The sequence below is a fragment of the Mytilus californianus genome, unplaced genomic scaffold, assembly GCF_021869535.1.
Source record: "Mytilus californianus isolate M0D057914Y unplaced genomic scaffold, xbMytCali1.0.p SCAF_12, whole genome shotgun sequence".
Taxonomy (NCBI): Eukaryota; Metazoa; Mollusca; class Bivalvia; order Mytilida; family Mytilidae; genus Mytilus; species Mytilus californianus.
This window is the reverse complement of record NW_026262604.1, coordinates 58,152,697-58,168,789: the sequence shown is the minus strand read 5'-3', so window position 1 is coordinate 58,168,789 and position 16,093 is coordinate 58,152,697. Positions and strand designations below refer to the sequence as shown.

Sequence of the window (16,093 nt, the reverse complement as noted above, 5' to 3'; positions counted from 1 at the left end):
GAGAGTGCCACGCTCTATGCACGTTTAGAAACCTTGCAACAACTCTTTGAGGGGTCCGTAGGTGACCTGTTGCAAGGCAAAATGTCTGTCCCTATCCAATTTACCCTCATTTTCCAGTGGCAGTCTAAATTTCCCCGACCTTCTCGGACGGCCTACATTACAGGACCTACCTATTGTATTTATTGTTAATTTGTTCTCGTCCTGAATATGCATGAAATATTTGCCACTGGACATTAAGCAACCAACAATCAATCAATCGATCTTCCTCTGGTCAGCAGATAACTACTATCATATTGTCTAATTTTCTTATCTTACGAAACAACTGCAGGTACTCCTTTAGAGTGTAATTTAATGATACTCATGTTTCCAATCCGACCGATTAATTGACGGAAAATGTCTGGTATTATACGGATGAACGGTTTCTGTGTATCAATCTAAATCAATGATAAATACTATTTATTTTGACTATGGTTTTAAGAGTGTGAATATATATGATGAAGGAGGTAAGGGGAATATAGAAAAGAGACAGAATCCAAACGAAAAAAATAACCATCTATGGGGCAACTTACAGTATGTAACAGTTAAAGGTGTCCATACAAAGTGTCATGCTCTAAACGTCTCGGATTTATATATGATGTGAATAAGTCATATTTTTCGTTGAAATAAAGATTATCAAGTCGTGTCAAAAATAAATAGATGTCTTTATTGCGTTATAAATGTAGTACAAAATATCACATAGAGTATACAGTTGAGATTAAAGAATTAATGAAAAAAGAGTATGAATTGATAACAGTAAAACTAAAAGTTCACTTATTCCAACAGCGCATCGAGTAATCGAACTGGCATTTGGTTTGGTCTGAACATGATTACGTAGATCTGAAACTGAACAATTAAATAAAATATAACAATGTCTGCACATTGCTATGAATCATTACATCTTTTCAAAATTGTATGTGATTTCAGTTAAACTTGCAGATCTTATCCGAGCTATATTGTAGACAATGTAAGCGGTATCCAATGTTTGAACCCTTATGATTAACAATTGCATTATTTCACATTTTGTCTTGTGTCTAATAGTTGAATATACGGTACGGGTTTTGCTCATGGTTTGAGGCCTTACGGGGACCTACAGTTGCTAACATCTTACCCATTTGGTCTATGATGGGCAATCATACCACATCTCCTTACTTTTAATATCAATTCTTTAGTGTGACAGAACGGTTTACCGAACACATTTATTTAGTTTCTGATTTTCAAATTTCATACTTTGTACTGGAAAATGTTCTGTCCACTCTCTTTTTTAACACTCAAACCCATGGAAGTCTATTTCCTTGAAATCGGAAGTCAATATGATTCATATAAAACAGTTGACTTCTAGTGACTTCGAGTCTCTCTCAGATAATGTATAGACTTTTGTGCTTCGTCATATCATCTGTGTTTTGCTTTCAAGCGATTACTTAAAGGTAAATTCCTCAACCTATCTATGTTATCCATTTCAGGAAGTTCTACTTCAGTAATTTGGTTTCGACAACTAACATTTCTTTCTCATTTTCATGCATTCACTATAATCATGATAACGTTAAAATAGAATTGACTTGCATTAAAAATGGTAAACGCTAATAAGATATTGGTTTTTACTAAGTTAACTTACTTTTCCCAAGTAACATACTGCGTAAAGATTGCTGGTTTGCTCTTAGTTCATTCTGTGAGTTTCGAATCGCCCTGTTGTCAGATTCTAACTTGCTTTGTGCTGCTCTGAAATCATTCCGTAGTTTGTCTATTGCGTTTTGTGTTTCCTTTTGTAAACTACTTCGAGTGTCTCTCAGATCATTTTTTAGAGCTTCTTGTGCTGCAGTCATATCACTTAAGTTTTGCTTCATAGCGACTATCTTTTGGTCGAATTCTTCAAACTTCTTTCTGTTTTCCGTTCCCATTGCATCGATCTGTTTTTGCATATCCTCCTGGAGTCTGACTTGACGTTCATATTCTGTAGTTAATGTGTTTAGTTCAGTTGTAAGATTGTTGATGCGTGCGTTAAAAGTCACAGTTATATTCTGAATCACTGAAAATAAATTATAAATCGTTTTATTTTATTTGTTACTGGATAGTATTCAAACAACTATCAACCAGTCGTTTCTATTTTTTTTTTTATATTTTTAATTTTAACCTAAGTTCAAATGCCAGAAAAAAAATGGCAGTATAGAAACTTTAATAGCAAATTCTTAGTGATAAAACAATTGTAATAAACATAAATCGTTAAGAAAAAAAAACCTTTATAGTAAAGAAACATCTTTACATAACAACGTATGACATAGTTCTAATACAATACAAATTTCGAATTCCAACAGAAAACGGGCAATTCTTGTCCATTTAAATCTAAGCTGGGTTTGAACTTAAAACCTCAGAGCTGACAGATTAGTGAGCACTGTAGATACCTAAACAAGTACATGTATCTATGATTTCAAGTGAAGGCCATTTTTTTAACTTCCTGTCGAAATTATGTCACTGTTTTGAAATAATAGTAACTTCGTCATGTATGTCATTTGATGTACAATTTAAGCCTACATATTTATACTTGTGTTTTGAGTTTTTCTTCCTTCCCTTTATGTTGCTTTTTTTATTTTGTATCAAAAAGTATACCCTAAGTATTAAAATAAGAAGATGTGGTATGATTGCCAATGAGATAACTCTCCACAAGAGACCAAATGACACAGAAATTAACAACTATAGGTCACCGTACGGCCTTCAACAATGAGCAAATCCCATACCATATAGTCAGCTATAAAAGGCCCCAAAATGACAAATGTAAGACAATGCAAACGAGAAAACTAACGTACTAATTTATGTACAAAATGATGAACGAAACACAAATATGATACACAATAACAAACGAAAACCACTGAATTACAAGCTCCTGACTCGGGACAGGCACATACAGAATGTGGCGGGGTTAAACTAGTTTGTTGGCGCCAACCCTTCCCCTAACCTGGGACAATGGTACAAGAACAAACTATACAAAACAATAAATGAGAAACAAATATGAGAAACAACAATAAACAACCACTGAATCGCAGGCTACCGACTTGGGATAGGCACATATACACTGTGGCGGGGTTACATTAGTTTGAAGGCGCCAACCCTCCCCCTAACCTGGGACAGTGGTGTAGCAGTACAACATAACAACAAACTATAATAAAATGCTCCGCTGGGGCGCAGCTTGATACGACCGCAGAGGTCGAACCCTGAACAGTTGGGGCAAGTATGGACACAACATTCAAGCTTGATACAGCACTGAATTTGGATTGTAATTAAATATTTGACACAGCATAGGTTTCTGACACAGAATGAATGTGGTCTAAGAACTTAAAAATTTTTAATTTACCTATTCAAACCATATCATTATTATTTGCTTTTATATATAAACCAGAAATAACCAATTTAAAATGGAAAATTTTAAAGAAAAAAAAGGAAAAAAAAATCCCCCCCCCCCAAATTTTTTAAACCCCCTTATGATGCATCACCCCCAAACTCAATCCCAGCCTTCCCTTTGTGGTATGGTACCTTGCAGTACAATTTCAGAGAGATCCATACACTTGAACACAAGCTATAATTGTCTAGAAACTAGAAAAATGCTTGTTTTTTTGCCCCTTTTTGGCCCCAAATTCCTAAACGTTTAAGGCAATTACCCCCAAACTCAAACCCAGCTTTCCCCTTTGTGATATGGAACCTTGTAGTACAATTTCATAAAGATCCATACACTTACACACAAGTTATTGTCCTGAAACTAGAAAACTGCTTGTTTTTTTGCCCCTTTATGGCCCCTTATTCCTAAAATTTTGAAGCAATTACCCCCAAAATTAATCCCAGCCTTCCCCTTGTGGTATGGTACCTTGCAGTACAATTTCAGAGAGATCCATACACTTGAACACAAGTTATTGTCTGGAAACTAGAATAAAATGCTCCGCAGGGCGCAGCTTGATACGACCGCAGAGGTCGAACCCTGAACAGTTGGGGCAAGTATGGACACAACATTCAAGCTTGAAACAGCTCTGAATTTGGATTGTGATTAAATATTTGACACAGCATAGGTTTCTGACACAGAATGAATGTGGTCTAAGAACTTAAAAATTTTAAATTGGACATTCACCTATTATGGTCCAATATCCAAAATCTAAATACATGGTTAGATTCAGCATATCAAAGAACCCCAAGAATTCAATTTTTGCTGAAATCAAACAAAGTTTAATTTTGGACCCTTTTGACCTCAATGTGGACAAAGTTGATAACAGGGCCCAAAAATCAAATATCTAAATACATGGTTAGATTCAGCATATCAAAGAACCCCATATATTCAATTTTTGTTGAAATCAAACATAGTTTAATTTTGGACCCCGATTTGGACCAACTTGAAAACTGGGCCCATAATCAAAAATCTAAATACATGTTTAGATTCAGCATATCAAAGAACCCTAAGAATTCAATTTTTGTTAAAATCAAACTTAGTTTAATTTTGGACCCTTTGGACCTTAATGTAGACCAATTTGAAAACGGAACCAAAAATTAAGAATCTAAATACACGGTTAGATTCGGCATATCAAAGAACCCCAATAATTCAATTTTTGATGAAATCAAACAAAGTTTAATTTTGGACCCTTTGGACCTCAATGTGGACCAATTTAAAAATGGGGCCCAAAATCCAAAAACTTAATACACGGTTAGATTCAGCATATTAAAGAACCCCAAGAATTCAAGAACCAAACCCCATTGAAATTGGTCAAGAAATAAGCAATTTATACGAAGTATCTTCTTTTGCACAATACTGTGCAATTGAATTTTTCTTGCTATTGCGCAATACTGCACAATTGACAATTTCTTGCTATTGCGCAATATTGTGCTATTGGATATTTCTTGCTATTGCGCAATACTGTGCAATTGAAGATTTCTTGCTATTGTGCAATACTGTGCAATTGAAAATTTCTTGCTATTGCACAATACTTAATATATAATAATTTACACATCCTGTTTGGTGTGTATCTCCTACCATATCATTATTATTTGCTTTTAAATATAAATCAGAAATAACCAACTTAAAATGGAAAATTTTAAAAGAAAAAAAAAAGGAAAAAAAGAAAAAAAAGGAAAAAAAAATCCCCCCCCCCCCCAAATTTTTTGAACCCCCTTATGATTCATCACCCCCAAACTCAATCCCAGCCTTCCCTTTGTGGTATGGTACCTTGCAGTACAATTTCAGAGAGATCCATACACTTGAACACAAGTTATTGTCTGGAAACTAGAAAAATGCTTATTTTTGGCCCCTTTTTGGCCCCCAATTCATAAACGTTTCGGGCAATTACCCCCAAACTCAATTCCAGCTTTTCCTTTGTGATATGGAACCTTGTAGTACAATTTCAGAAATATCCAAACACTTACACACAAGTTATTGTCATGAAACTAGAAAAATGCTTGTTTTTTGCCCCTTTTTTGGCCCCTAATTCCTAATATTTTGAGGCAAGTACCCCCAAAATCAATCCCAGCATTCCCTTTGTGATATGGAACCTTGTGGTACAATGTCAGAGAGATCCATACACTAACACACAAGTTACGTCTGGAAGTTACAAAAATGCTTATTTTTGGCCCCTTTTTGGCCCCTAATTCCTTAACTGTTGGTACCATAACCCTCAAAATCAATCCCAACCTTCCTTTTGTGGTATTAAACCTTATGGTAAAATTTCATAGAGATCCATTCACTTAAACTAAAGTTAGAGTGCGAAAACCAATGTGTCTTCGGACGACGCAGGACGACGCCGGACGACGACGACGACGACGACGACGACGCCAACGTCATACCAATATACGACCGCAAAAATTTTTGCGGTCGTATAAAAACGCTTATTGTTGGCCCCTTTTTGGACCCTTATTGCTAAACGTTTTGGGCAATTACCCCCAAACTCAATTCCAGCTTTCCCTTTGTGATATGGAACCTTGTAGTACAATTTCTTAAAGATCCATACACTTACACACAAGTTATTGTCATGAAACTAGAAAAATGCTTGTTTTTTGCCCCTTTTTGACCCCTAGTTCCTAAAATTTGGAGGCAATTACCCCCAAAATCAATCCCAGCATTCCCTTTGTGATATGGAACCTTGTGGTACAATGTCAGAGAGATCCATACACTTACCACACAAGTTATTGTCATGAAACTAGAAAAATGCTTGTTTTTTGCCCCTTTTTGACATCCATGTCCAGTGCACAATGTTAAAACAATATTGTTGACATCGCGATATTTACAATGTTAACGCGATATCGTGTCAACATCGTTTACATTGTATGAACTCTTATATATTGTTTACATCGTTGACATCGTTAATATCGCGATGTATACAATATTGTAAAGATATCGTGTTTACATCGTTTACATTGCGATATCAACAATGTTAACACCATATTGTGTCAACATCGTTTACATTGTAACAGCTGTTTTATACTGTTTACATCGTTTACATCGTATACATCGCGATGTATACGATGTAGTAACGATGTAGTGTTTACATAGTTTACATTGCGATATTAACAATGTTAACAAGATATATTGTCAACATCGTTTACATTGTAACAACTCTTATATACTGTTTACATCGTTGACATCGTTAACATCGCGATGTATACAATGTATTATCAATATCGTGTTTACGTCGTTTGCATTGTAGTGTGCACGATATGGTGTTAACATTATTTATAATGTTTGAAATGTAATAAAATGTTTGCATCGTTTACATCGATATATTACAATTTATCAATGATATATTATTGATTACAAATGTGTCAATTTTTGTAATTGGACAACAATACGGAGATGTCAGTTTATATTCAGGAAACTGCCGGAGTATATACTACATTTTTTACCCAATATGGAACATCAACAACGTCATCATAGCAAACGTTACAATGTGACGTTGTCTTAAGCTATGCAGAACATTTAAAGAATGTAAGAGACCCTCATGGGGAAAATAATGGCGTGTATCCGTCAATAATATGTTTTAAATTTAAAACCACGCTATTTACACATTCAATACTTAAGTACTGTTTTAAAGAGCTATTACAAATTATTGCATATATGATAGAATTATTTTCACAGCAAATTATAGAAGCATTTACATATGCGGAAAATATCAAGTTGTTTTTTTCAGTATTTGTTGTTAAAAAAAATTCATAGAAAATACAAACGGTGTACATGAAATCTAAAACTTTATTGAAAAATATCAATGAGGAAAAAAAATTGACATTAATACGATGATAACGATGTAAACGATGTAAACACGATGTTGTCAACTTCACGATGTATACGATGTGAACGATGTAAACAGAAAGGTATAGACTCTATATACAACATAAACATGATGTTGGCACGATATTGTCAACATCACGATGTATACGATGTGAACGATGTAAACACAAAAGTATAGACTTGGTACACACCATTAATACGATGTTGACGATGTGAACGATGTAAACACGATATTGTCAACATCACGATGTATACGATGAGAACGATGTAAACACAAAGGTATAGACTCGATTTACAATATAAACACGATGTTGACACGATATTGTTAACATTGCGATGTATACGATGTGAACGATGTAAACATAAAATTATACACTCTATATATACAACATAAACACGATGTTGAAACGATGTTGTCAACATCACGATGTATACGATATGAACGATGTAAACACAAAGGTACAGAACATATATATAGACAGGATACAATGTAAACACAATAATGACACAATAAAGTAGACTTTACTAACTCCTTAACTGTTGGTACCATAACCCCCAAAATCGATCCCCACCTTCCTTTTGTGGTATTAAACCTTATGGTAAAATTTCATAGATATCCATTCACTTAAACTAAAGTCAGAGTGCGAAAACCAATGTGTCTTCGGACGACGACAACGACGACGCCGGACGACAACGACGACGACGACGACGACGACGCCAACGACATACCAATATACGACCACAAAATTTTTTTGTGGTCGTATAAAAATCAGTTGAAAAAGGCTTAACTCATCAGATGGATACAAATAGAAATACATCTAACAAAAACACAGAGTGGACGTGGCAGAGTTCTTACATGTACATGTATACATCCCCACAACAAAAAGATAAAGTTTGTTATGTCAGGCGATCGTGACAATATTGCCGAGGAAATTCTGAACGCATAATATTTTTGTTTGTTGCACCTTACGATCAATTTTCGTTTAACAATTACTTAAATCTAAGTTTCATATCGCTGTAAAGGTAAATACACGTATAGAGCTGCCGATGATATTTCATTCTACAACTCACAATAATCATTTAAATGTAGAATACACGTAGTTTCGGTTTTATAACATGCAAACAACTTAATATAAACCAAAGGAGATATGGGTTAAGGTTAACGAGACAAATAATCAATAACCATTATGAAAAAGTAAAATATCAATTGTCAATTTCATGAATTTTCAGAAAATATATTTTGTCATTAGAAATCCAATAATGAAAGTGAAACTTATTTAATACTTACAGACCTATTTATATATTTCTCACCGTTATATTATGTTATTATTTCAACTGACTGAGTACATGTAACAGTTAGAAGTTATGTACGATGCATATTAAAAAGTATATATAACCTCGAGCAACAGTTTTTCTGTCGTCCTGAACATGAATGAAATATGTGTCATTGGACGTTAAGCAAGCTACAATCAATCAATATTGCATTACACAGAGCACTTTCTTTTAAGAAAAAATGATCTCTTATTTTCGAGACAAAATCTTGGTTTCCCTGAATAATATTAATAACTTCAATAATGTTACATACCTGTTTCCAATATGTCCAATTTTTCATTTTGATCGTAATGTCCAGCAAACAACAATTTAATGTCATCCTCAAACTTTTTCCTGTGATGTTTCATCTCCAATATGTCTTTTTTCATACTGGATATCTCTAAAAATATATAAAATGGGTAATATATTTTGCAATATACAAAAACAGGAATTTATTTTTCCTAACCTACATCTAAAAAATCATATTATATTAAATAAACAGCTGCGCCATGAGTGCATGACACGCCCGTCGCTTTTTTAAAGAATAAAGTTCAATAACTTCTCAATGTCATTTCAGAAATTTATGAAGAACCAAAGGGAGGTTATCTTAATATATATAAACCAGTCACCAAAGTTTCATGAAAACTGCTAAAAGCACTTTAAAGATATTGTACGAAAACTGGAAAATCACCCCCTTTATATGAATAAAATCCCATAACTCGGAAACATAAAATCTAAAATTTATAAAAATCGAAAGGAACTTTATGTCAATAGATATAAACAATTCACCAAACTTTCATGAAAACTGCTGAAAGCATTTTTGAGTTATTGTCCGAAAACTGGAAAATCCCCCTTTTTTAATAAATAAAACCCCCTAACTCCGAAACGTAAAATCTAAAATTTATAAAATTCGAAAGGGAGCTCATGTCAATAGATATAAACAATTCACCAAATTTTCTTGCAAATTGGTGAAAGTATTTTTGAGTTATTGTCCGAAAACTGGAAAATTCCCCTTTTTAATGAGTTAATTAAAACCCCATAATTCGGAAACTTAAAATCTGAAATTTATAAAAAAAACGAAAGGGAGCTCATGTCAATAGACATAAACAATTCACCAAAGTTTCATGCAGATTGGTTAAAGCGTTTTTGAGTTATTGTCCGACATGTCGACGACGGACGGACAGACGGACGGACAGAGGGACAACGGTATACCATAATACGTCCCGTAAACTAGCGTATAAAAACACTAAAGCAATCAGCAAATCGTCATGATTTACAATGTACCTTTTTTTTACAACCTCATTAACGAACAAAAAATAAACTCTGTACTCTTTTCCTCCTCCAAATATTTGGCCATATTTTAACAATATAACAAAAAGATAAATTAAGCCCTCGTCCTTTTTGCAGGGTGGGGTCTTTGAAACATTAATTTTATAAAACACTTATCTAGATTCGGGACGATTTATAGAGGAGAGGCGAAAGATACCAAAAGGACATTCAAACTCAAAAGTCGTAAATAAACTGACAACGCCATGGCTAAAAAAGAAAAAGACCAACAGAGAAACAATAGTACACAAAACACAACATAGAAAACTATATAGACTGAGCAACACGAACCTTATCAAAAACTGGGGGTGATCTCAGGTGCTCTGGAAGGATAAGCAGATCCTGCTCCGTTTGCGGCATCCGTCGTGTTGCTCATGTTAGTACAAACCTGGTAATAAGTAATTCGGTAGGTCACATTCGGAAAAAGGGGACGGGATTGTAGTTACGACATTAGGAACATATCCGCTATCAAATAGCTTGACATATATTAATAAAATGCTCCGCAGGGCGCAGCTTGATACGACCGCAGAGGTCGAACCCTGAACAGTTGGGGCAAGTATGGACACAACATTCAAGCTTGATACAGCTTTGCATTTGGATTGTGATTAAATATTTGACACAGCATAGGTTTCTGACACAGAATGAATGTGGTCTAAGAACTTAAACATTTTAAATTGGACATTCACCTATTGTGGTCCAATATCCAAAATCTAAATACATGGTTAGATTCAGCATATCAAAGAACCCCAAGAATTCAATTTTTGCTGAAATCAAACAAAGTTTAATTTTGGACCCTTTTGACCTCAATGTGGACAAAGTTGATAACGGGGCCCAAAAATCAAAAATCTAAATACATGGTTAGATTCAGCATATCAAAGAACCCCATATATTCAATTTTTGTTGAAATCAAACAAAGTTTAATTTTGGACCCCGATTTGGACCAACTTGGAAACTGGGCCCATAATCAAAAATCTAAATACATGTTTAGATTCAGCATATCAAAGAACCCTAAGAATTCAATTTTTGTTAAAATCAAACTAAGTTTAATTTTGGACCCTTTGGACCTTAATGTAGACAAATTTGAAAACAGAACCAAAAATTAAGAATCTAAATACACGGTTAGATTCGGCATATCAAAGAACCCCAATAATTCAATTTTTGATGAAATCAAACAAAGTTTAATTTTGGACCCTTTGGACCTCAATGTGGACCAATTTAAAAACGGGGCCCAAAATCCAAAAACTAAATACACGGTTAGATTCAGCATATTAAAGAACCCCAAGAATTCAAGAATAAAACCCCATTGAAATTGGTCAAGAAATAAGCAATTTATACGAAGTATCTTCTTTTGCACAATACTGTGCAATTAAATATTTCTTGCTATTGCGCAATACTGTACAATTGACAATTTCTTGCTATTGCGCAATATTGTGCTATTGGATATTTCTTGCTATTGCGCAATACTGTGCAATTGAAGATTTCTTGCTATTGCGCAATACTGTGTTTTAAAAGAAAAAAAAAGGAAAAAAAAAAAAAAATCCCCCCCCCCAAATTTTTTGAACCCCCTTATGATTCATCACCCCCAAACTCAATCCCAGCCTTCCCTTTGTGGTATGGTACCTTGCAGTACAATTTCAGAGAGATCCATACACTTGAACACAAGTTATTGTCTGGAAACTAGAAAAATGCTTATTTTTGGCCCCTTTTTGGCCCCAAATTCCTAATCGTTTAGGGCAATTACCCCTAAACTCAAACCCAGCTTTCCCTTTGTGATATGGAACCTTGTAGTACAATTTCAGAAAGATCCATACACTTACACACAAGTTATTGTCCTGAAACTAGAAAAATGCTTGTTTTTTGCCCCTTTTTGTCCCCTAATTCCTAAAAAATTGAGGCAATTACCCCCATCATCAATCCCAGCCTTCCCTTTGTGGTATGGTACCTTGCAGTACAATTTCAGAGAGATCCATACACTTGAACACAAGTTATTGTCTGGAAACTAGAAAAATGCTTATTTTTGGCCCCTTTTTGGCCCCCAATTCATAAACGTTTCGGCAATTACCCCCAAACTCAATTCCAGCTTTCCCTTTGAGATATGGAACCTTGTAGTACAATTTCAGAAAGATCCATACACTAACACACAAGTTATGTCTGGAAGTTACAAAAATGCTTATTTTTGGCCCCTTTTTGGCCCCTAATTCCTTTACTGTTGGTACCATAACCCCCAAAATCAATCCCAACCTTCCTTTTGTGGTATGGTACCTTGCAGTACAATTTCAGAGAGATCCATACACTTACACACAAGTTATTGTCATGAAACTAGAAAAATGCTTGTTTTTTGCCCCTTTTTTGGCCCCTAATTCCTAAAATTTTGAGGCAATTACCCCCAAAATCAATCCCAGCATACTTTTTGTGATATGGAACCTTGTGGTACAATGTCAGAGAGATCCATACACTAACACACAAGTTATGTCTGGAAGTTACAAAAATGCTTATTCTTGGCCCCTTTTTGGCCCCTAATTCCTTTACTGTTGGTACCATAACCCCCAAAATCAATCCCAACCTTCCTTTTGTGGTATTGAACCTTGTGGTAAAATTTCATAGAGATCCATTCACTCAAACTAAAGTTAGAGTGCGAAAACCAATGTGTCTTCGGACGACGCCGGACGACGCCAGACGTCGACGACGACGACGACGACGAGACGACGCCAACGTCATACCAATATACGACCACAAAAATTTTTTTGCGGTCGTATAAAAACTTAGTCAACACTAACGATAATTATTCATTCTGATGTACCTTTCTCATCAAGAGACAAATTCCACATTTTGTATAATGACAATGCAACGGAGACGATACTACATAGAGCTATCAAACCGAACAAAAATTTCCATTTCCTTCTTTTAATCCAAACACATATTTGTCGCTGCTGATTTTTCGTCTTTTTCCCATCGTTGGACTTCAGGTCCACAACATAGTCAGTTCCTTTCTCTCCAAGTAATTTGTCAGAGTGATGTGGATACACATGGTCGTCTTTATCTAAAATGTCAACATTGGGAATGAAAACATTACGTGAAAGAAAATATATACAGTTTTTTTTTTGGCAGAAGTTTTATTTCGGCGAACTTAGGCCAAACAAATAGTTATAAGTCTTTCCTGCATCCTTACCTGCCGGAAATGCTTATCCTATCAAATGTTAAGGACATTTTTGGTTATGTACGGTTAATATGCAACGTACAAACATTTCCCTTTATAGTCTACATTTAAAAAAAAAACATTTAACCTATCTACGCGCCCTGTTTTAGTTTAGGTTATGCCAGCTAGGAGGCATGATGATCAAAATCAAGTTTCAAACAAGTTCCGATAAGATTATAAGGCCAATTCAAATATATTATATATTCTTTAGCCTGCCTCCTGGCATAAAATAAAATAAAACAGGGCGCGTAGATAGGTTAAATGATTTTTTTTAAAGTAGACTATAAAGGGAAATCTTTGTACGTTGCATATTAACGATACATAACCAAAAAATGTCCTTAACATTTTTTTTACAATTTTTTAAAACTAAGTTTCATATTCCTACATGTAGTTGTAAAATCATAAATACATACTTTAAAAGTTGCCGGTATTTCATTCTTTAAATGAATAAACACATTTCACAATGATCATACATGTATTTAAGTGCAGTAAAATTGTAGTTCGATAACATGCAAACAAATGTATATATAGAGAATGAGATGTGGGTAAAGGTCAACGACACAAGTAAACGAACACTTTCATCTTGAAAGTGGAATAAATCAATTGTCAATTTTATTGAACTTTAAAAACATATATTTTAACATGAGAAATCCAATAGTGAAAGTGAAAGAAATTTTTACAGACATGTCTCTATTGTACACTGTTCAATTATGTAGTCGTAGTCATTTCACCAGACAAATTACATGTCACATTTAGAAGTTATTTGTTAGGAATTTTAGATAAAAAAAATCTAATCTGAAAGCGCCAACATTAATTGTTACTTTCTTTCTCATCCTGACTATACATTAAATATTTGTCACTGGACAGTAATCAAGCAACAATCAACCAATATTGCAAAGCATTAGATATAGTTTGATAAAAATGGACTATAACATTAGATACGATATATTTATAGGCCATCGACGAATCCTTCAATGCTGCAACGGTTCTTTTAACACACATGTGCACTTAGTGACTCACTATACACGCGCCATCGGATTTAAATCGCAATCCCGACCGGACGAGGCTGCGTATTTATACATCCAGTTCAGCCAAACGGACTTGTTCCGAACGGACGGATTTTTCTACATGTCCTAGGCTACGATAAATTAGTACTACGATTGGATATCTTAACTTAAGTGGTTTTATGATGATGATGGGTGGCTGCTTAACGTATAGCGGCAAATTAATATGCATATTCAGGACGAGAACATGTTAATTAATGTAATATGAATATTAACCCTGCTTTGTACTAGACCGACACGCTGAGCCAGATTTTTAACGTGCAAGTTCACAAGGTAACAGTATACAGAAAGATACATCACCTTACCCGGACACATTATTCTGCTCTTACTCCTTAATACCGCGTGCTTTTCGGAGAAGCAGCTAATACAAGTGGTTTTACGCATATCAGCCCAGGTCATCTCTTCATCTCTTAGGGGTTAACATGTTTAACAACATTATTTTAAAAAAAGTAACATGGAGAACGATAAACTTTAAATAGGTTGGACGTGAGTAGTCTTAAACATGATTGTTTTCAACATATATACACTTCATTGTCATTATTTAGTAAGTTTTGTACAACTTCCGTTGGATCTCCGTTAGGATCTGCGACTAATTACGGCGCCATTTTCTTGAATGCGTATCAATACAGTAACCAATTAAATCCTTTCTATATCTAATTTATTATTATAATTATTATTTGTTTAATCCTATAGATCAAATCTTCTAAATAGTTTTTTACAAAATTATCTTTTCGAAAATATTCTAATAATTACATTTGTAACTTACCTGTATACATGTTGATTATCTGTAGTAGACTGAAATACGTTAACAAACAATCTAGAATACTAAATGAATGTAAAAATAGATTCAGTGGAAATTTCCTGTCTGGGTTATTATAATGCTAAAATTAGAACAAATCGTCCTATCATGGGGCTCTGAACAACAAAATAAAAAACATAATAATAATCACGACGACCAGACTGAGCGGAATAACAACAACAGAATATAATTGTTTATAGGTACAAAAAGTATAAAATACTACGTTATGAATAGATTGATTAAAATGGGAAATTCTAAAAGAGATTATAAATGTATACACGATAATGCATGTTTTATTTTCTCATTACGAAGATTACATAACTCTTTTTCAAGTTTTAAAGTAAAAAGTAATGTCCGATAATATATATTTCAAATTTAGTGACAAAATTAAAATGAGATGATGCTAAAAAACGAAAATTACCCTTTATAGCTATAGATATTGTGTGTCAAAAGCGATTTTCGTGGAATTTCATCTTCAGAATCACTGAATCTAAACAAATTGAAAGCCATGGATGTATAAAAACCTATATTATTTTAAAGCCAAGATGTATAAATACCTGAAACATTTGAAAGCAGGGATGTATAAATACATGTGCGTAAGGAGCTATACGACCAAAATATTTTTGTTTTTTAGTTTTTCGACGTTATCAATCAAATTATTTTTTTTCAATATTTAACACTAATGGGGAAAATCTGGATACAGAATATTTTTTTTTTGTCATCTGCTTGACCACAATATTTTTTTCATCAAATTTTTTTTATGAAAAAACATTACCCCCCTTGAAGTTAAATGGTCGTTCCCTAAGGTATACAATGTTAAAATTTACTTGTATTCTACGGGGTGCATCGACTTTGCTGTATCAGCTGTGGTGAACTCCTTGCTAGTGGACCACAGTATCCTCGAAAACTGAGATGCATTTGATTTTATACAACTTGCCTCCAAGGTCTTGTGTCCCCATGGTAAATGTATATGTTGATTTGATGCTGATTGCAGCTTATTATGGCGGCGAATAGGAGTGTTGACATTATGTCAAGTCAAAAATGGACAAACGGGACTTAACCTTACACTGACCAAGTCTGGAACCCGGTTGCTATATTCAATCTTTATAAAT

At 34.2% G+C, this 16,093-nt stretch overlaps 1 protein-coding gene across 1 annotated transcript; it reads right to left on the bottom strand.

The window, feature by feature from the left end:
* Nucleotides 1-684: 684 nt before the first annotated feature.
* Nucleotides 685-15,033, bottom strand: LOC127722092 (uncharacterized). Its single transcript, XM_052228935.1, has 5 exons — nucleotides 14,949-15,033; nucleotides 12,723-12,962; nucleotides 8,871-8,996; nucleotides 1,652-2,062; nucleotides 685-882 (listed from the first exon to the last, which is right to left on the bottom strand). The coding sequence occupies exons 1-5, from the start codon at nucleotides 14,956-14,958 to the stop codon at nucleotides 755-757; spliced, it is 915 nt and encodes a 304-aa protein (XP_052084895.1). The 5' UTR covers nucleotides 14,959-15,033; the 3' UTR covers nucleotides 685-754.
* Nucleotides 15,034-16,093: the final 1,060 nt, after the last annotated feature.

Excerpts from the sequence above, each read along its gene's own strand:
- LOC127722092 (XM_052228935.1), bottom strand. Across the intron at positions 2,063-8,870 it reads ATTGGACATATTGGAAACAG|TGATTCAGAATATAACTGTG; the intron begins GTATGTAACATT and ends ATTTATTTTCAG. Across the intron at positions 883-1,651 it reads CAGTATGTTACTTGGGAAAA|TTTCAGATCTACGTAATCAT; the intron begins GTAAGTTAACTT and ends TTAATTGTTCAG.